The sequence below is a fragment of the Mytilus galloprovincialis genome, chromosome 14 (genome assembly GCF_965363235.1).
Source record: "Mytilus galloprovincialis chromosome 14, xbMytGall1.hap1.1, whole genome shotgun sequence".
In the NCBI taxonomy this organism is placed as follows: Eukaryota; Metazoa; Mollusca; class Bivalvia; order Mytilida; family Mytilidae; genus Mytilus; species Mytilus galloprovincialis.
The window spans coordinates 40,286,503-40,310,343 of record NC_134851.1 but is presented as its reverse complement, the minus strand read 5'-3'; the positions used below and the strand labels follow the sequence as shown (position 1 = coordinate 40,310,343).

Below are 23,841 nucleotides of genomic sequence, written 5' to 3'. Positions count from 1 at the left end.
TTATCACAAAAAAGATCAAAGGAAAAATGCACAAAATAGCGATACCTTTAGTTATCAAAAGTACCAGGATTATAATTTAGTACGCCAAACGCGCGTTTCGTCTACATAAGACTCATCAGTGACGCTCAAATCGAAATATTTATGAAGCCAAACAAGTACAAAGTTGGGTAGCAGTGAGGATCCAAAATTCCAAAACGTTGTGCCAAATACGGCTAAGGTAATCTATGCCTGAAAGAGCATCAGCTATAAAATGTATACTGTACTAACATGATCAACCCGATGTGTGTCACATGTGGAACCGGATTTCATTAACCAAATTGGACCAACTTCACATGTAAGATAAACTCCGTTTTTCTTAGAATTCGTGTTGTTTGGTCTTTAATTTTTTTATATGTTTTGTACTCATCTGTTGTTTGTATTTTGTTTTTTTCCCTCGTGGCGCCCGTTGTCAGTCAATTTTCGATGTATGACTTTGAATGTCTTTTTGGTGTCTTACGCCACTTTTTTTTTTAAAGAAATTTAATTACAGAAGGTCTTATTACTCATTATATAGCTGTTTTATAACGCGTATGACAAAAAATAGAATTATGGATTTAAGGGAACTATATAATGTTAAACTGCATTTATTTGTTATCTTCCCAACATGAACTTGTGATCACTCTTTAAATATATCTGGTATAAAAATGTGAAGATGATAGTTGGTTTTTCAAACGCCATCCAAATATTTTTCTTTATCGTTTTATACTTTATGCATATATAGTAAGTATCTATTGTCTAAAAGAAATCCATTATACGAAGCAACTTTTTTCCTAGGCTATAAGGAAAGGATAAAATAGTTAACCTTCTGTTTTCCGTTTATCTAAGTTTATTCTTCAAAACAGAAGTTTGAATTATTTACCCAAATCCGGACATAGAGGTTATGCTAATAGACTTCCTTTTAGTGATTATAAGATACGTTATTTAATTTAACTGCGTGTTAGTAAATCAAAGGTATTTAAACGTTAAAGCTTTCAATTGAATAATACTTTAAAAGTAGACACCGAACAGGCAACAGTTTGTTAGATATTTAGAAGAATTTTAGTTTTTCATACCGATGATTCTGGCATTGTTCTTAAGTTACAACCCAGAATGAATATTCTGTCAGTTATTGTTGTATTATGGATTTCGAAAGTTACATGTTTTTATAGATGGTCACCCCATGACAATGTGGTATACAGAGGTAAGCTAATGTAAATTTCCTACTTTCATATTAAAAATTTGATATAAGGTATAATTTTGGTTTTTCTCTCTCGGTATTTGAATCGACGGCAGTGTAAACTTTAACAACGTTAACCATCATCGATAGACAAAATAGCGATCAAATTATTTTCTATTGTCTTTCAAACTAGGTTTTTCCCATGTCCATATTTATCTTAAGGCTGTCACCTTCCATGACACTGTAAATGAAATTCGGCCTCTCATTTGTATTATTATTAATATTCAATAAATATCCCTATAAGGTGTAAACATTAACAACGTTAATCATCATCGAAAGACAAAATAGTGATCAAATGTTAATATATTGTCTTTCAAACTAGGTTTTTTCCTTGGCCATATTTATCTTAAGACTGTCACCTTCCATGACACTGTAAATGAAATTCGGCCTCTCATTTGTATTACTATTAATATTCAATAAATATCGCTTTTGGGTGTATTTTGTTTTTCATTTTTGTGTGTGTTACTTTTTTATATTTGCCGAGAAGAGAAAATTATCCCTAGCAACAAACATAGGTCGCAAGTATCATCTTAAATGTAAACATCAACGACGTGATATGCATAAAAACAACAATCTCATTATCATTGATTTTGTTTAACTTTGTTGCTTGAACATTTCTCTGTAAGGCCACCAAAGTTAACTATAAAATATTGTGCAATGTAAACTGAAAAAGTCTAAACGGTAATTAAAACTTGCTATAATCTACCTGGCCTGCAATATGTTAGTTAGTCAACATATCCTTTTCGCAAACGGCACAAAGAATGTAAAAATGATATCCATTAAAAGCAACTTCTCCTGTTGATCTAATGGTCTTATATGCTGGCATTGAATAAGTTTTTTTTTTCTCAGACTGTTTATAACGTTTTTACATTGAATACTTCAGATGTGTACCTACTGATATTAAGTGTATTAAACCATGATAATTTGTTAGTTAAAATGAAATGAATTGCAAAACACTCGTAAGCGAATCCGGTGCAGGATTTCCGTAAAGATATTGTGTCATAGCCAAAAATGTGCGAAATAGCATGGGATTTATTCTATACTCTAGACTACAAATGTATAAAGTCCCTTTACAATTTGAATCGAAACATGGGACTTTTATAAAATGTAACAGGACAAGGTATCTGAAACTATAAGTATAAAGGGTTGCTCTGAGGTCTTTGTTAACCGTAATAGGAGGGTACGACAATCGTGATAGTAGCTGTCATTTATAGAATTAAAAAAGAAAAATAGAGCAGTACATGTATTTGGTACGTATTCTTATGCAAATTTCAGCAAAATATGTTTCAAACTAAAAAAGTGGAAATATCGTATTTCATGTATATATCTAAGCATCCATTATTCCTTTCTTTAATTTTATATATGTATTTTTTAAAATTTATTTTACAGAAGAGATTCTTGTTGAAATATCACAAGGTCTGCGAACGAGAAGATCAGCCGACAACAGCTTTCATCCACAGACTTATGACCTTGCACTAAAAGTTGAAAGGACACGAATTCATTTTCATTTAGTACGGAATGATAACACTAGGACGAATGTTCCAACAATGACATTGAGACAAGGAATACTAACAGACGCAATACTTCAAGAAGAAAAGGTACATGTCTTTTGAGAAAATATCCATACTGAATTTTGCGCGTTATTGCAAATTTGAATAATAAAAGTACTGAATACAAGATGCAAATAAAAAGTTCTTATTCTCCAGCAAAATCGATGTTGCAGATTACAGATCACTCAGTAAGGCTGGTACATTTAAATTTGTTGCAGGTTCTTTCAAGGGACTGGATTATATCATCCTGGACTAAGATCGAGAAACAATGAAGTCTCGCACTGTAATATGTATATGTTTAGTTTGGGTATTTGTTTAAAGTTATTTCATGCTATGACCAATGCTGTAAACATATTTTTATGGATATGCTGTTTTGCAGAAAAGGGTGTGAATCATTGTTATACGCTCAGGTCTAAATTTGATTATTACAGATGTCTGAATTTTATCAAGATATTAAAAACGGAGCATCGTTTGTTGTGCAACAGAGCAAGGAACTGTCGGAAACTATGGTAAGATATATTTATAAAAGTAAATAACATGAAGGTAACTAAATTGTATGTGTTGCCATATGGAATTCGAAAAGACTGTAAAAAAAAAAAATCAGTTGGAAAGGGATTGGATTTACAGAGTGGCACGATGATATAATTTTTATAATATAGCTAAACTTGTGAATGTTTAACTTATTTTGTATTTCGAGTTTTGAACTTTGGTAAACTATATTGTTGTCAAATGTGTTTAGTGGATGTTTCGTAGTAATGCCTATGCTATAAGGAAATGGCACAGGATGTGATTTAAAAACAAAAACATATCTGGATAGGGTCCTTCATTTTTGAAGACTTTCGTCTTTTATTTGTCATTTTCTCAATCTTTCATATTTTATACAAATTATTCTCTGCTGTTGAGTTGTTGGGCCTTTTTTTTGTTAATTTATTGGCAAATTTTTCTGTAGTATTGGCATTTTTTTCTCTATTCTGTAATCTCCATCCAGACCCTCGTACATATCAAAGCATCTTATGTCAATTTTTTTATTTGTTTTTTCGAAGTATGCTCCAAATAGGATAATTTAGTATAATTTTCGCTGGTCTGTGCGTCCAGTGATTTGATCGTCAATTCCGTATATAATCAAGGTTAATGTGTTCACAGTCATTTGTTATTGTACAATGTGTGTTTCATTGTTGTGTTCTACCAAATATTTATGTAACTACGACATTTGCTTTGCAAAAAAAAAATGTTTTTGTTTGCAGTCGTTTAGTTTTTAACCATATTTTATTTCTGGCTGTATAACCCAAAGACGGAATACCAATACTTTAAATTTTATATGCAAGGTCCGTACAGTACCAGACCTGCCTTCAAACTAAGATACAAAAGTATTTATATATACAGTATCTATAGAAAAACTATTATTGTGAAATGATTTCCATTTAGACAAATTAAAAATATAACTTATTGAACACAAAGAAATATAAAAGGTCAGCTAGACGAATTTGCATGTTTAATTATAGGTTAGATAATACTTGGTTATTTTCAATGAATACATAAAATATTTTAAGCTCTTGGACATTGAAGTTTTACACTTCTTAAACGAAATTGTTCATAGTTCACTTTCATAATTAATCTGCAATGAATAGTAATTCATGTGTAGCATTTTATAGTGACGGGAAGCCATGTGCTATGAAAAAACACCCTGATTTTCGATTGGGCGAGAATTGATGAATATGTTCTAATTATAATATCTTCCTGGTTAACAAATTGCTAATATTCATTTCAACATTTCAGGTTCAATACAATGATGACTAATCCCTTTATTTTGTTCTGTGAAGCATTACATTTCAATACAAAACGAAAAAGAAAACCATTTCAATCTGTTGATTTATATTTTCGCTATTGTTACCGTGTAAAATAACTTTAATCGCATAATCATAATTGTTTTCTATATCTCATATATATACCTTACATAAAAAGTTTAAAATATCTTTTGTTCATGATTTTATTACAGTCATTTGTTACATAATTTACATAAACGGTTAAAATACTTATTATCTATTCATGATATAACTAAGCAATTTAGTGTTCCGCATTCTTTAAATCTGTAACCTCATAATGCATGTGAAGGACATAACTAGGATGTTTTTTAAGAAGTCTAAATCACAGAAAATGCAGTGTATGAAAAAAAACCTTGGACGATTTTATGCCAACAAAGGCGAGGGAACTGTCCTCAACGCCTTTTTGGATCCGACACTGGATGTTATCGATATTTTAAATGCGGTTGTAGGTTAACACCAAGGACATTTACGAGGAGTTTCATTTAAAAAGAAAGTGTTCAGCTAACATCATAAATAAAAAAGAATCGGACATTTTTCTGTCCTATAGTTAGACGAAAAATTTCGAAATTCTTGACTAGCCGTTTTGTTAATCTAATGATGCTATGAGTCTAACTATTATTGAAAATGGAGATATATATTTGAGATCCAAGTGCAATGGTTTATCTCCTATACAACTAAAATACGAGATTTTTAAACTCTTCGAGGTTGTTTTTTATTTTTATTTTTTTTTATTTTTATCAAAACTGCTTTTCTGTGTTTTATCTCCACACTCCCATTGGACTTTAAAAGAGAGGCGAAAGATAACAAAATCAAATTTAAAATCACAAGTCGAAATAAACTGAAAATAACATAGATAAGAAAAAAACACAATATAGAAAAATAAAGGCATCACGAATCCCTACAAAAACTGGGGGTGATTTCAGTATTTAATGCGGACAATACAACACGGAAGGTAATTATATCATTTAGTGTTTTGCAATACTTTAAAGAACAATTGTGATGCATGGAAAGATGCAGTTGTTATCAAAATAATTTCTAACCTTCATTTATAGTTCGGTACTTTCAATTCTGGTGGTAACAGTTTTATCCTCAAAAGTCTAGATGAAATAGCTGCAATACAGTCCGGACGCAACAGATTTGAAATAATTAAAGAAATAAGAAATCGTACAGAATTTGGAGATGGATTACAAACTGGTTAGTAAACACTTGTAAGAAATACAGCTAAATGCCTAAAGATATTAATACACCGAAGGTTTGAGGAAATTAACTTATTGGCTTCTCATATTTTCTATGATGAAGATAAATACATGGAACATTCGATATTCATCAAATGTAAATATAAAAGGTCGACCAATCATTCTTACAGCGCCCGTTGCCAATACTATTAAATAGATTACATAATTAGACTTTTGACCCCAATTTCACGGTCCACTGAACATTGAAAATGATAGTGCAGGTTCCAGGTTAAAGTGTTTGGTCAAGGTAGTTTTTGATTAAGTTGAAGTCCAATTAACTGGAAACTTTGTACACATGTTCCCTATGATATGATCTTTCTAATTTAAATGCCAAATTAGAGTTTTTACCCCAATTGCACGGTCCACTGAACATAGAAAAGGATAGTGCGAGTGGGGCATCCGTGTAACTGGGACACATTCTTGTTGTGTTAGCGTCAGACGCACGTTTTGTCTTTAAAAGACTCACAGGTGACGCTCAATTCAAAGAAACTACACAGTTTAAGAGCATAGAGGACCAAACATTCCTAAAAGTTTTGCCAAATACAGCTAAGGTAATAGAAAAGCGGTAGTTTTTCAAAAATTTTAAGTTTTTTTAACAGTAAATTTATATTTATAACCAATTTACATTTGGTGAAAGGTGTTTTACTGATGTTTCAATTCTTCTGTACTTAAATGTTCTTGTAGATGATCTGTTTAAAGATTTATCAATAAAAACACATCACCGACAGAAAAGAGCCACAGGATCGAACCAAATAGAACTCTTGATTGTTTGTGACTATTCTATTTATGATTAGTAAGTAAACTGACAATAGAATAATCATGTTAATATGGTTCACTTATTTTTAAAGATGGCCTTAAGAGGCTGTATCAATTAAATTGAGTAATAATCAACGTGCACTATGAGTTTAAAAAACAACAACATATATTGCAATTCAGAAACTTTAATTAGGTGAGGACATTAAACATGTAGTTTTCGTAGAATTTTACCCCATAGATTATGTGTTTTGTTAGCATAGTGTACTTTGATAATTGTCAAAACAAGAAAAATGACAAAAACTAGCTACAAATGTTAAACGTCCTTCGCCATTTCATTACACTACAATATACGAAAGTATGGCATAGTACAATTGAAAGATTTTTTTTTTATACAACAACACACCTGTGATGTCAGGGAGTTACTGTCGTTGTCGTTGACATATTCAAACACGTTTCATATGACTTTAATGATGCCATCACGATGCAAAATAGACATGGATAATAAAATTATATTTTTTTGTTCACCACTTTGCAATTGGGTGTTGCTTGTTTAAAAAAAAAAATTGAGAATGGAAATGGAGAATGTGTCAAAGAGAAAACAACCCGACCATAGAAAAAACAACAGCAGAAGGTCACCATCAGGTCTTCAATGTAGCAAGAAATTCCTGCACCCGCAGTCGTCCATCAGCTGGCTCATAAACAAATATATACTAGTTCAGTGATAATGAACGCCATACTAATTTCTAAATTGTACACAAGAAACTAAAATTAAAATAATACAAGACTAATAAAGGTCAGAGGCTCCTGACTTGGGACAGGCGCAAAAATGCGGCGGGGTTAAACATGTTAATAAGATCTCAACCCTCTCCCTATACCTCTAACCAATGTAGAAAAGTAAACGCATAACAATACGCACATTAAAATTCAGTAAAAGAGAAGTCCGAGTCTGATGTCAGAAGATGTAACCACAGAAAATAAACAAAATGACAATAATACATAAATAACAACAGACTACTAGCAGTTAACTGACATGCCAGCTCCAGACTTCAATTAAACTGATTGAAAGATTATGATTTCATTATATGAATATCAGGCAAAATCCTTCCCGTTAGGGGTTTAATATCATACCATCATAACGTATATGAGAAGAACATAACCCGTGTGATGCCTACAACTGGTTGTTGAATAAATGTGTTTAGTTCCGATGCAAAGACACTATAAGTAAATCAATATTAACGCCAAAATATGCAATCTTTAATGACCTGACAACAGTATCGTAACTATATCCCTTCTTAACAAGTCTATTTAAAGGTTTTGTTAGTTTCTGAGGTGAATAGTGACATTTTCGTGCTTTGTAAAGAATATTTCCATAAAAAATTGACTGTGAAATACCTGAACGTATAAGAAGTCTGCATGTTGAGCTATATTTACGAATGATGTCCTTATACCGATGATAAACTTTAGCATGTTTAGTAAACGTTTTGACTAGTTTGTGTCGAAAACCCTGGTGTAATAATTTTTCAGTAATACATAAATTTCTCTCGTTAAAATCTAAAACAGTCTTACATACACGAGCGAATCGTACAAGTTGAGATATATAAACACCGTAAGATGGTGACAAGGGAACGTCACCATCTATAAATGGATAATTAACGATAGGAAATGAAAAATCATCTCTTTTATCATAAATTTTAGTATTAAGCCGTTAGTGATATAGATATCAAGATCGATGAAAGGGCAGTGGTCATTGTTAGTGTTAGCTTTATTTAAAGTAAGTTCAACAGGATAAATTTCTGTAGTATACATACTGAAATCGTCATTATTGAGAGCCAACATATCATCCAAATATCTAAAAGTATTATTAAATTTGTTTATCAGATGTTGTTTCGATGGGTCTTTGCTGATTTTAGTCATAAATTGTAACTCTAAAAAATGACTTAAAAGAGTTTGAACATATATATTCACATTCTGACTTTTTTAATGCCCATTTAATTAGGTGTGCACTGATAGAGCAAATTTGGATAACATTTTAGATGTTATGACAGTATTACTTTTTGCAGACAAAACAGTATATGTATTTAATTTTGTATACCCAAGAATGTTCATGTAGGTTTTGTCTAATAAAAGGTGACGGAGCTTGAAGTTAGTTTATTCTAAATTATCTTTCAGTTGGTACCGTCTAAGTAAGGCGTCAACAACTTCTGAAAAAGAAACTAACGCACTAACATCAGTCCGCCAATATTATGCCTTTGTTATAAATGGGGTAAGTGAACGTACATCAGTTAAGCTCATTTGTCTTGCGTATTAAGACATGTCATATATTTGTTCGATTGCTGTCGCATTGATTTTATACAGAAATTTCAGTTTTAATCCTATCTTTACTAAGTCGAATGATACAATTGTCAGCGATTGTTTATTCGATTAGCCAATGTACAGTATGTGCTTTTGAAAACGATGTACCTATATTTATTGAAAAGGACATAACATTTACTTCACTATGGACTACACTACAGGTTTTGTATTTTACTTACCTTAAGAAGGTATAAGAAGTACAAAAAAGTCTCTGTGAATGATTCAATATACAAAAGCAAAACCAGTCATTTAATCCGAGAGTCGAAATATACTATATGGAAATTTAAACTTATGTGTCGAAAATTGACTAGCAAAGTTATGGCGAAAAAAAAGACGAAAAGAAAAACACCTATAAATATTAACAACACAGGAAACTTAAGATTGAGCAACACAAAACACACCAAAAACCTATTTAAGGATATCATTAGAGTTAGTGGCGAAAAGTTAAATACCCACCCTAAAATTTGAAGGTATTTGAAAATGTGATGTTTTGTTTTAGCAATTACTTAATGTTAATTTCAGATGGATGCTATGTATAAGAATATAAAGACAACTGATTATACAATATCAGTCTTATTTGCTGGGATAGTTATATCACAGGTATAGTCATAGTGTATATTTTAACTGTTTGTTTCTTACTCAAATCAATAGACCCTTACAACGAATTGATTAAGTATTTCGTCTGGAAAATTTTTTGAAGAGACTTATATGCAATGCATGGTGTAATGTGCAAGTGTCTCGAATGTATGTATATGCATTTTATAAGAACTTGGGCATTAGACGTTCTAATGTTTTTTTAAACCAATATAAAAAGCATGTGTGGTATTCATACTAACGTGACAACTATAAACCATACGACGTACATCCTAACAACTACAGATAACTGTACCGCCTTCTAGGCATCATACATATAAAAGCCTTAAAAGAACCCCTTCATTTATTTTTGAAGAATGCCCAAGTTTTGCATAGAGTCTATTACTTGGCGCATTTTTCCGATTAATATCAACATGTTTCCCTTGAAGTTATATACATTACATGAAATATTTGTTGTATAACATTTCACAGGCAAAAAACAATTCATAACTATACTAAACTGAACTCCAAATTAATAATCTAAAAACAAAGCGATACGATTGGTCTCATATGAAAAAAATTGCTGAGGTACAATAAACAAACTTCAAGACTCAATTCTAAACAAGTTTATGACAGAATCACAATTTTAATATGCACGAATGTAACATCTAGATCAGTACTGCTAACCATTTTCGAAGCATTTGCATGACATGAGATCACATCAACATGTGATGGGTATTGTGTGTTTAGTCTACAGTTTAATCGTGTGTCTTGAAAACTATTGCTTAACGTCTGTTTTGTTTTGTTTTATTTTTGCATTGGTGTTCTCAGTTTGAATCGGTATATCAATTTAAAAATCCATTTGGAATTTTTCCTTCTTTACAAAACAAAGCATATACATATTTTATTAAACATGTTAAACGACGAGATGTATTATACCATGTGAAAATCAACTCTTATTAAACAAATCTTCAAATATTTATTTTCTTTTGAAGAATTGTTTTTCAACAGGCAATCGGTATTCCTAGTAAAACCATTGTGGTTCTCTTGTTTCTCTATTTATATAAGACACGACATTAAAAGAAGCATGATTTTTTAACGTTCCTCAATATATAAGATGTCCTATCACAAAATCAAGTTTAGATATAAAAAGATATGGTGTCAGTTCCAATGAGAAAACTCTACATCTAAGTCACAATTTGCAAAAGTAAACCGTTAGTGTCAAAATACGGTCTTCAACACAGAACCTTGGCTCACAACAAACAGAAAGCTAAAAAGGGCCCCAAAAATGACTTATATAAAACAATAAAAACGGGAAAACTAACGGTCTAATAAAAAAACGAAAAACAAGAAATACTTATGAACCACATCAGCAAACGACAACTACTGAACATCAGATTCCCGACTTAGTACCAACCTACACTCTTCTCTGAAACAATAGTGTAGCATAACAACTATAAAGACACACTATAAAATATCAATTGAAATAGCTTAACTCAATTAAAAGACATATTAACACAGGTTAAAATTATATACACTGAACCAATAAACTTTATCTATGACACAACGTAAATACAAAATCAATAAAATCAGGGTTGAATAAATTAAGGTATGAATACTACGTTGAACACATATATCGTCACGGACCTAAAATTAAAAAAAATATCAGAGATACAGAAACATCTGCTTTCTATCATGAATTACATATAGCAATTGACAGTGAGAATCGGTTGAAATTGAGCATATCTCCCGGTTTATCCAGATTTTATATCATGATGTCACTGATAGTTAAAGTTGACGTCTTTCTTCTCTTCGGATATGTTCTTATTAACTTTACATCTGTTACAGTACTTTCCTCTTTTCCTCTAATGTAATCTTAAATACATGTAATTATCAACGAATTTCAATTTCAATTTGGACGGCGATCACTTGAGGAAGAACAACTGTTAATTCTTTAAAAGCACATGACTTTTTTCGGCTAAATGTCGCGTTTTTTTAATTGTTTTTCGCCAAGACGTTATTTGGTTGTTTATGATGTATGAGTTTTTGTAATCATCTACCTCTTTAGTTCATGCATAATGATTTTTTTCTAAATAAACTTGCTTTATAACGGGAATATTTTGAAGGTCTTTGAAGGATATAACACGGTGGATGGTCTTATCAAGAAACCTTATTAAACAAGAACTAGCTTAAAATAGTAGTAGCATATTCATGGAATTTATAGACTAAGTGCTTATGCATTTATGTCAAGTGTTATATATTAACCGTGTATTTTAAATACAACTGTGAATATTAATTACTTTCTTTGAGGGGTTAAGTTATAATAACACGTATTTTGATAACAATAGACACCTGATGACGCCCCATGGACCGAAAGTATCAAAAATACAACTGTTACACCAAACGTAGTTGATGCAATACAAAGCATAACCAAATTCAATGCTTGGATTACAGCAAATTCATCACAATTACCGGAAAGAGATCAGTCTATGCTGTTCACAAGGTAATGTCTGCTACTCAGTTCTAACAGACTCGGAAAAAACAGTATGAGTTATCTTTAAAAAAAAAAGCCAGTTAGAACACTGAACGTACATAACATATGTTAAGAGACGTCAGGATATCGGACATTAATACATGCATACATGTAACATACTTGTAGGTACGGGACTTTTCAGACTTACGTAAAATGCATGTGTACAGCGCGATGAAGCATTTGGATTTTATCGCAGTTTAGAACTTCCCGGTTAATGAGAGACAATCGAATTTAAATCATAATTTATCATCTAGTTACAATACATCTTAAACGTATTGATAATGTCGAATGTTCGGTCATAATTTATCATATAGTTACAATACAATATACAAGCGTTGGTAATGTCGAAGGTTCGGACGTCTCTTTTACTATGAACTAAGATACCATGAACTCCTAATTCCACGAAAAACATTCATTATAATGTTGATTTCATTTAAGTACTGCAAATTAAGTTTTGGTATTTTGCAAACCTATCACACTAATTGTAAAACACACTGATATTAACAAATATGAATATAGATGGAGTTATTGGCATACGATACAGTTATAATAATGTAATGACGTTTGCTAACGTGAAAATATATTTTCGCGAAGTCAAACTGAGACAAATCGAAATGTATTTAAATATTTGAACTGAATAGTATGCCCTTTAAGTAAATTAAAGGAGAACAACTGAGATGGCAACAGTTTTTGCTTTTTTAAAACGATTCATATATAAAGATTTTTTCTCTCTGCAGATATGACTTGGAATATAAAGGAACTTCAAAACCGGGTATGTAAAGTAACGAGTATATTTCAATTATTTTTTTTATGATCTACACTTATGTTTTATAGGTTTCATATCGAGTGAAAATTGAAAATTGCATTATATCAAATCGAGTTAAGTGATTTCAATGTTATACGGAGCAAGCCTTTTTTCGAGTTTATTTCATTATTTCATTATTTAATGTCTGTTTTGAACCTTGAAATTCAACGCATTTTCTTAATCACTTATCAATATCCCATTCCATTCAGTGTGGTGCGGATATGAATTTAAGTTAACAACCATAAAATAATATTCATTTTATTATTGGTAACATGGTATTGGCTTCAAACTTTAATGAAAAAAAACCAAGGAATTAGAATAATTTATCAAACAAAATAATTCAGTGAACTCACAAATAGATAAAGAAGAAACAAATCAATGAACAAAATTAAACGAAATATACCTTGTTCCATGTAAGTAAAAAATGTACTACAAAACGTTATCATTATTCAAAAATGAACATCTTACTATATATATGACTGAAAGTGTTTTTAGTTTCAGTTTAAAAATTTTTTTCACATAAGATTGGAAAAAACAAGTTTTTCTGACGAAGTGAAACGGACGAATTAAATTGGTTTTATTAAGCATGCCACTTCTTATCAGACTGGATACACTTGAGAAAGCTAGTTACATTACATGACATAATCACTTAAAATTAAATATAAATCTGTTTTGAAATACCTTTTGTACATATCTAATAGCATTGTCTACATGATATGCCTACACATTTAAAATATACGAACTCATCATATATAATGCAAGAACTTTAAAAAACAAAAAACGAATTTTGATTCTTCCTGTTATTCATACCAATTGAAACAAGTAGTTCAGGTATTTGGAAGTTGGGAAACCTAAATGTAAGCTTTTCACGTTTATCGTTATTTAAATCGTCCGAAATAAAAGAAGAAAACATAGTGACAATTTTAAGTATTGCACATATTGCACATATTACATTTGTAGATGATTAAATAACTTCGTGATCGAGGTTTTTCTTGAACAAGTCAATAATAAGTATTGATATGAAACTTTCAGTGATCTTGATTATACATAGCAATACTCATACATGGCAGCTAATTGTGCATTTTTTAACGGTGACGTAATATGGTTTTGTAATATTTGGTACGATTTATTTCTAATGTTACCAATGCATCGGTTACAATGATAAAATTGTGAAAAATTAGAAGTTAAGTAATTAACAGAATAAGGGCAATTTAGATAAATCTTCAAGCTGCTGTTCTTTAATATGCGATTGTTTATTTATAAGCCGTTTCCATCTAGTAGTAATCATTGTAAGATAGCGCAACTTAATTTAAAACCTATTTGTAGGAGTATCCTTCGTAGGTGACATTTGTGGTGTATATAGTCAATCTCTTATACAGGAGAGGTTTGATTTCATTGTCATAACTGTAGCTGCACATCATCTGGGACACAGGTAATTTACATCTTCAAATATGTCCTTTAATCATTATGTCAGATTAAAATAAAGAGATGTTTTCAAACTGATCAAATTTGAGATATCTACCTAAATTCAATGTTTATTTTAGGTTTTGTTTCTTGCAAAACTGTTTGGTAATAAATCCTTTCAATCTTTATATTTCTCATGGTTTAAAAAAAACAAAACAAACCCGAGCATTTAAATAAAGGCAACGGTAGCATACTTTTGTTCAAAAGTCATAACTCGAGTGAGAGAAGTTAAATCCGATAACAACTACCATATTCCTGACTTGGTACCGGGCATTAAGGAAAAATGGTGGATTGAACCTTTCTTTTTGGTAGCTAAACCTTCCGAGTATATGGCAATGTTTAAAAAGAAATCGCTAAATTGACAAGACTATGTGACAAAAACACAGTACAAACAAACGTTTACTCAGCATACATAAATAATATAATAGTACGTACCAACATGTAAACCGCAGAATAATAACACAACAGACATCTTCCTTTAACCACAGCGTTGCACACCATACAGTGATGTATGTTTTGTGACGTATATATATATATATAATCTTGAAATTCTTATAATTTTAATCAGTTGTGGCAAAAGTTGTTCTTAGTGCTACATAGTATCTTTAAAACAATACAGAATAGAGTATTTCAGAAAAAAATCAGCAATATTCTCTTCAGGATGCAATAATTTCTTTTCAATCAGTCTTTAAGCGATCGTGATTTAGTCAGCAGGATTTTAAATTGTGGTTATGATGATGTATTTTTTGTTTTAACTGAAAAACTTCCTTAGTCAATGTTTGTAATAACAATTGTTTACGTTTTCAGTCTGAGCGCCAGACATGATGGCGAGCAAAACTCGTGCAATGGAACCGATGGTTATATAATTTCTGACTCAAACAGTCCCCAACAAGACCCCAATAAAGCAACAAATCCATGGAAATTTTCTACATGCTCAATAAATAACTTCACATTAAAGATAGATGCACTTGACTCGTGAGTATTAACTGAGAATTGCACAGCTGGTTCGGGATGGTGGGATTGTATTTTCAGTTGGAAGTGTGACATGAAGATTTTGTCCTGATGGTGTTGGTTATGGTCTACAGTACCACGTTAATTACTCTGCCAGAATTAATTAGTACTATTGAATTACAATCCATGCCAGTCTTGCATCTGAGTGTTTTTCTTCAAAGATTATTTTAAACAACACTCAATACTTTATTAAATTCGAAACATTTCGAAATCAAAATCATGAAAATATAAGAAGTACAATATTTTTTTGTAATTTTTTGTCAATTTCTGTCTATACATGCTATATGTTTGATATTATCCATATATATGGAAATGTCTACTATGTATATATGTGAACTTGCTAATTGAGTCAACCTATATTGATATATTGTGTTAATTTATGTTCAATTATATTTGTTCACATAACCTGGTTAAGGGTTTGTGAAATAAAAACTTGAATTCGAAACTTTAATAATTAAATTTGCTATGATCGCCAATACTGTTCATATACATATGTCGTAGTATACAAGCTCGATTCACATTAAAGTACATTCATAAATGAAATGATTAGATTATAGATATTTCAAATGTCTAGTTAAACACACTATTACTTGATGTATCAATTATATTCATATTTTGAAATTTAGGTCAGGCAATAATTGTATGAAGACATTGGGAGCCAATTTCGATCCGACTGCTCTTGCACCATACAATCAATCATTAGCAGGACAAATTTATGACGCTGACGCCCAGTGTGGTCACATTTACGGGACCAGTTCATACATGTGTAGGGTAAGGATAGTTCGTCTTAAATAAACTAAACGGGAATTCTCGTTACATTGAAGACCCATTGGTTGCCTTCGGCTGTTGTTTGCTCTATGGTCGGGTGGTTGTCGCTTTGACATATTCACCATTTCCTTTCTCAATTTTATAAGTATGCAGAAGACAATATGTCTCATCTTCATATAAAAACTGATCCATAATATATAAGATAAATATTCCACTGGACTGGACGTAATATTAAAATACAATCAATCAACCATCTTAACACACATTTTTACCTACAAAGTGCATAGTCCGCAATATCATTTCAAAAGACTTTTGTATCAATATATCCCAAACATAAGATGACAGATGTTTAAAAGTACCTAGACAGATATTCTTTTATTCAACCGCTAAACAGATAGTCATACATGCGTACAACTGCAGGCATTGGTTAGTTAATCTTTTTACAAATGAAACGGTTTGCCCTTATTCTTACATCCCAGCTCCTTTGTTCTAACAGGGGTGATCTGAGCCGGATCACCCCTACCAGATCACCCTAGGTTGAGTTTCTTTGTTATGCATGCTTTCCTTTGTGCTGTAACAATTTGGCGGGAATGTAAAATCCACTATAAAACTTATAATTAAATATACAATTATACGGAAAAGACTAACTATCAAAATTCACGTAGAAAAAATCCAGTGTTCATGCTGGGATTCGAACTCAAGGCCTTTAGCATATCAAGCCACGACACAACCACTACACCAGGACGAATGCCTACGAACTACCAGTAATTTAATATACTTAAAGGAAGCAAGATGTTTTTTAAGTGGGCGAGTTGGCAGACCTTTATTCAGTGGGGTTTAAACCCTTTTTGTTAATAAGTGAGTTGTCAGTGATTGTTCATTTGTTTTTACACTTTCTCAAAAGTGGGGCGAGTCGGTAAACAAGAGTGGGGCGATTTTTTTTCATAAAGTGGCGATATAGGTTGGGCCGATTGGCCAGTGGGGCGAGTTGATATTGTTTGGTATCTACGCACCGTGTTCGGGGGTCAAAAAGGGTATAAATCATATAGTAATGTATAAAGTATATCATAATGGTTGTGTGGCGTTCTAAACTAGATTTTATGAATTGTAAATGGTTTTTCGTCTAATCTAAAACAGCTGGGATGTAAAATAGTTATCCCACTCGGACTTGGTGTGTCAGTGTTAGATCACCCTCTGGCCTCCGGCCATCGGGGTGATCTTACACTGACACACCGCGTCATCGTGGGATAACTATTAATGAGTAATACACATTTGAAGGTCTAGAATATAATCTAGCGTAGCTTCACACTAGATGAATTCACGCCATTGAATAATACAGTTTTTGTTAACGCAAACATTTACTAGTAATAAAATTCAGCTATCGGTGAATCCCTTTGACTTCGCTCAATTCGTTATGTTTTAGGGACAATACAATGGTAACTATGAATCAATATGCAGTGTACTGTGGTGCTTTAATCAAGATGAAACATCTTGCCGCTCAGCCATAGCAGGAAGTGGCACACTTTGTGGAAATCACAAGGTATCTCATTTATAAATCTTTGAACATGATGATATTTTTCAGATTATTTTTTTTGTAAATGACTTACAGTGACAGATTAATTGAACATTTTTCTTGGAAGAGGTCAGCCATTTGTTTCACAATCCAAATAGCCTAATCACCTTTTAAAATTACACTCTCCCTGCAATTATGATTTATGTGTGTTCAAAAAGAACAGTAACTGTTTTATAGAAATAACGGCATTTCGTAGAACTGTCGCATTAAATTGCGTACTGACAACAAGATGCAATTCCTGTCCTGTACAATAATTGATACATTTAATTATGTAACGGCCATTTTGATCCAAGCAATATCTAAATAGTCTGTACAATAAATGATGAATCATTCTTCAGTCATTTAGTCGATCTAAATACTGTTCAAACAATTTGCCTGCATTCATTTCAGTACTCTTCAGTTCTTTTTACACCAATTAAATACACTGCTTATATTGTGTGTTGTGAGGAAGACGAGATCTTACATGTGATCGTATATCTGTTTCATTTCGATAAAAATTAATAAAGCAGGAATGTGCTTTTGTTTTTGTATCTCTATTTTATAACTAGTTGTACGTTTTGCAAATTAATTGTCTTCATTTTTTAGCATGTTTACTGCTTTCAAAAGCGTGATTTAAATTTTATGATGGGTGCGCATACATTTTTGTTCTGTGCATTATTTTATCTTTGTTCTGATTTTAATGAATAATGTTTTTTTGGCAGTGGTGTGTGTCTGGAGTATGTACACCAGATATCAATGCTCCAGCTGGCAATGGTAAGTGTTTGATAAATCGTAGCTAAATTATATGCTTAAACACATAAAATAACATTACATTTTTTCAAAATAAAAGATATCGAAATTCATGAATCTTTTACATATCTACAACACTTCAACGGGCAATGAATATGAATGCTAAAATTCTTACCTACACAATCAGTATAAAAAAACGTATCTGCAGCATTATAATAGGTACCGTCAAGTGAACAGACACACACGAAACATCAAAGGATATAAATCGATACCACATCTACAAATGTAGATAATAAGCATACTCATTGACAAACTTTTTTTTAAGAAGGTATATTTATACACAAAGTATTAATTTAATTTTGCTAATTTATACCAGTCAACTGTTTATATGGTGACGAAAAAGGACCTATATCCAGTAATGGGTGGACATGTGCTGAAATGTACGCTAATGCGCCTAATGATTGTGAAAATGAGTCACTACAATGTTGTGATACTTGTTACTCAGAAACGACAACTATTGCATTTATGACGTCGCAAGCGGACGATATTCATAGCACATTACAAACAACGGATAATTCAGGTAAAATATTTTGTTATATAAACAACATTTCCGACAAGTCGTTGATACTAAATGCCGAATTGTTTTGTTTAGGATTTAATTTTGATTGTCTTGAATTTTTCTACTCTGACTCATATTTTAACGTTTAGAAGACAGGTAGCAAAACATTTAATGCTTATTACGAGTGAAAAGTTTAACGTTCAACAAGTGTCACATGAGTTGTGCCGTTAAGTCATTTTACGTATCGTTCTGAGTATAAAATGTGTGTTTGTATTCCTTGTTATTAAGGAATGAATAAAATAACACCATGTTCTGAGCACTGATCACGTTTTTTGTGTGTTGCACTTAAGATGTATATACATATGTATTTATATCAATAAGGCATAATTTTGTATAAAACGAGCTTGCTTTCTTATATCTTTATTTTATATGCTGATAATCATGTGTTGGCTTCCTGTAGAATATTCATCGTGCAATCCTTATCGAATAGCTTTCAATGTGGCTTGTAACCTAGGAGAACACAATGTAACAGCGCATTATGAATTAATCTACGAATTTAAAGCTAGTTTTATAAGTGCAATATAAACTTTAGGTCATATTAGTTTATCAGTTCATAGTTCACTTTGTATAGCAGTGTGTATGTACATAATAAAAGCTATTGAATAACTATTTATAAAACACTTTTTGTCAGTTTATCATTATCAAATTGGTTCATTCATAACCTTTATACACACGATAACATTTTTTTGCAATGTTTTTTAAATCAGTTATAAATGTGTATATCTTTGGTATTTTAACAAATTTGTTTGCAGATCTGCACAGTTTAAATAAGCGAAATACAAATTAAACACATTTGATGTATAAGAAATGCTCTATGTCTTGTTTTATTGAATAAATTGTATCATGTGATTTTATCCTTAAAATAGCAAGTTATTTGGAAAAATCCTCAAGTAATGAATTGAATTTTGCATATAGAAAATGTATTTATATGCACTACGTGTATATTAATAAAAATCTGAAATTTTTTATCAAGTTTAGAAAAACTATGTAGTATTTTGTCAGATTAAGTATATATTTGAATTTATCTAGTAAGTAAACAAAACCAGTTATTTTGAGTTAACAATTGTGAATTTAATAGAATTGAAAATGTTATGGTATACTGTTTTGTCCATTATCTGATATTTGGTGGTTATATTTTATTATTTTATTCTTTGTTACAGGAAAATAATGAAGTATTTTGTCTTTGTAACAGCACATCCTACATCTTTTATTTCCAACAATTTTAATTTCAACGATTTTAGTAATAAAAAATTCATCCTGGTATCTATTATGAGTTCATCAAAAAACCTGTAGTTTATGTTTTTAAATTAAGATAGAGTCATAATAATCATGATAATGTTTTGAAATGTTGTCTGTGGAATTTGAAAATAATGCAATATATATAAAGATATACTGAACTTTGTTTTATTTGTATCAATAGTTCAATTTCATGATTAAATGTTTTAATGTTTCATCTAATAATTATTTATTATTTTGTTACAATTAATGAGTATTGTATATAAAGATGTCAATCTAGTTTAAAACAGATAATTGTGCTTCGATTTTCTCTTTTGTAGTACAAGAAGATTCCAGATCAAACACCTGTCTGAAAATTGTGCAATGAGACGAAAACCAAAGTAGCTCTCGTATAATATTGAAAGGCCTGCACAGGATAAATTGTTATTAAAAATAGTTTGGTTACAAGCCATTCACAAGTAAATGATTATTTCAAAACTGTAAAAGGTATTAGAATTAAAGGTAAAGCATATAATATGAGCCTCAGATGCAGAAAACATGAAAGACAACAAACTTGCAAAGCATTCCAAAGACTTTAATTGCGCCTTTCGAAAAAATGATTCCAAGTCAAGAGCAATGGGACAAATTGAGCTAAGAGTTTCACAATTTATCGTTCGACATTGAGCGTCTAATTATGACGTGACTCGTACAGGATTACGTGAACGTTCAGTCAAAAGAACTTGCCGACAAGACAATTTGTTTGCCTTTTAGAAATTTATACACACGTATGATATCTACTGGTAATTTCCGACCATGTATTAATCCAAAGTGATAATTCTGGAATTGTAAACAATGTAATTCAGGAGATATTGGGGATGAATTCCACTATGTTTTTAAATGTTCCAAATTTAATCATGATAGAGAAAAATATTTGAAACCATTATATCTAAATAGACCAAACAAATTGAAATTTAATGATTTGATGAATACTAGAATTAAAAACATCAGTATGTTGAATCATTTATGCAAATTTATCAGACTGATTAATAAAAAGCTGAACTCTTAGGGGAAACATTGTTTAATAATTCTTTATATAGTATTGTATGCATGCATAATGTGTTTTTTATATTACATGTAGCTGGAAATATTTTCCAGTTGTATAAAAGGATGTACAATCTCTATAGGAATACAAACGAACAATAAAGTATAATCCCCGTACGTGTGAAAGCATTCTCAATGTGTCTGAAATAGAGTGCGTAAAATGGTTTTGGTAAATTTAAGTATTACCTGGCATTTGATTTACTTCAATTATTATACATGAACTCATCATTTGAACAAAACAAAACTATACTACAATTGTAGAATCAATTATTACGTAATGTGTGGTAGGGATGAGACATGGAAATAAGTTGTTCAATATTCCAAACTTCGAGATATATGATAAGGTAGAGGCATTTAGATGAATAAATAAAGGGAACAGTATTATACCGCTGTTGAAAACTCATAAATCCATGGACAAAAAACAAAATCGGGGTAACAAACTAAAACCGAGGGAAACGCATTAAATATAAGAGGAGAACAACGACACAACACTAAAATGTAACGCACACAGAAACGGACCAAGCATCAGACAAAATACATGAAATACTCCAAACTGTGATATTAATGTTCAACAGAATAGGCAAGTGGTGCTATTATTTGTTTTTCTAAGCATTATATACAAATAGCTGTTTTGGTCAACCTTATAATCAATGGGATGCAGGTATTCGTTTTGATAAACACCTTCAGTGAGTTTAAGAATTTTCTTTTCCCTATTTGAAATAGCAAAATGCGTTTTAAAATATTGTTTTAAATTGATCATGTTCATATTAAATCAATAACAGAACTTTAAAAGCAAAAATAATGACGGGCTCGTGTCCTTATTTCTGAAATATAAGCGATTGGGAATTCGGCGGACAAAAATTCTCAATATAATTTGCATGATACTGAACCGCTTTGCATTACTATTAATTTTGATTTTTTTTTGCCTTTATGTGAAATACTGGTAATAAAAAAAACCTAAATAAAACCAAGAACATTTAAAGTTCATGTACTTTTTATGCAGATTTTTACGGTCATCGACTTTTCCAAAGGTAAACACAATATCCTTTGTATCAGAATTTACATAAAGAAATGGTCATACACATATAACCTTTGCAACAGACAAATGTGATTTTGTTTGTAAGAAAAGCTACGTGTTCTTTTTGACTATCAATTTGGAAATGTTTAGTAATGTAAACAATGGTAAATTCCGAAGAGTGTGCGATATGCTTATTTTTTATTAAAAAAATAAGAACAGAAAAAGCTTCGCCCCTCCACCACCCCCCACCCCTCCAAATAAAAACCGACAAAACCAATAAATTACCAAAATTGTATTTGTACTTGTACGTAACCTTAAAACAAATCACCACAAGTAAGCTGACTCTTAGTTTATTTTCATTGTTTAACAATGGCAGCCAATTATGAATTAAAAAACACATATTGCATAACTGAGTTTACAGTAATTGTTAAGCTAAAAATACTTACAAGATAACACTTCCCCAAAACAACATTTGCATTCTTAAACCAATGTTTAAGCTCTTATATTTTTATTAATTTCATTTAGTTGCTAATTCATAGACACAATTTATTTTGTGTTTATTTGATATATTTTTAATGAGTTTTTGGCATTTGTTGTAGTGTTGTCTAAATTTCTAGCGTATAGAAATAGTTATTAGAAATTTCTAAAGCCTCGTTTTCGTTGATATATAAGCATCGATGTTTCAACTTGGATTTTCATTATTGAAACTAACATTCTTCTGATCTCCTTATCATTGCAATTGCAATTATCATCGTTTAATTGAAAGCAATGGAAACTAAAATAAGAATTGGATTCTTATTAGCACTATTTTTTACAAAGGCTTTATGTGAAACAGGAATTGTAAAAATACAAAGAGACAAACTATTTAGCGGTCATGTTATGTTTGAGACGTCTACGCCGATGTGGTTACCGTGTGCAAAGCTATGTTCAAGGATAACAGCATGCAAGTCTATTAACTTTATAGCAGGGAATAAAACCTGCCAGATTAACAATGAAGAACCTGGAAATCACACAGATGGATTGATTCCAGCGGTTGGGACTATTTTTGTTGCTAAGCCATCATTTCGAGAGGTATATTAAAAATGTAAAAAAACGCTTTATAAACTGGGCGCGGGATACGCACTTTTCTTTATCATCATCATCAAAAACCTAAAAACGTTGGAAGGCTAACATATAAAATATAGATATTTAAATACATAAACAATCATACGACTAGATACATAATTTATATTTTACTCTTCAAAATCAGAACACTCACTACCGATGTTCATCCTTAAGTACTTCAAATCGGGTATTATAAATAAAACAAAACTGACAAAAGAAGAAGAATATCTTATCCTATTCTCGACCTAAGTATTTCATCAGTTTGATGACAATTAATTTGACTAAATCAGAGAGCTTCTACTTCTACAAATGTTCTATATTGTAGTTTCCGAAGCTTAAAAACTACATCACGATACA

The 23,841-nt window shown here is 31.1% G+C and overlaps 1 protein-coding gene across 1 annotated transcript; it reads left to right on the top strand.

Annotated features, from left to right (window-relative positions):
- Window positions 1-1,043: 1,043 nt before the first annotated feature.
- On the top strand, window positions 1,044-20,369 carry LOC143058537 (A disintegrin and metalloproteinase with thrombospondin motifs 7-like). The gene is made up of 15 exons (XM_076232039.1): window positions 1,044-1,219; window positions 2,645-2,853; window positions 3,237-3,314; window positions 5,681-5,822; window positions 6,548-6,656; window positions 8,789-8,882; window positions 9,494-9,571; window positions 11,893-12,047; window positions 12,815-12,849; window positions 14,209-14,314; window positions 15,154-15,321; window positions 15,984-16,128; window positions 17,549-17,665; window positions 18,400-18,451; window positions 18,804-20,369. Exons 1-15 carry the CDS (start codon window positions 1,129-1,131, stop codon window positions 19,133-19,135), a joined length of 1,911 nt encoding a protein of 636 aa, XP_076088154.1. The 5' UTR covers window positions 1,044-1,128; the 3' UTR covers window positions 19,136-20,369.
- The last annotated feature ends 3,472 nt before the right edge of the window (window positions 20,370-23,841 follow it).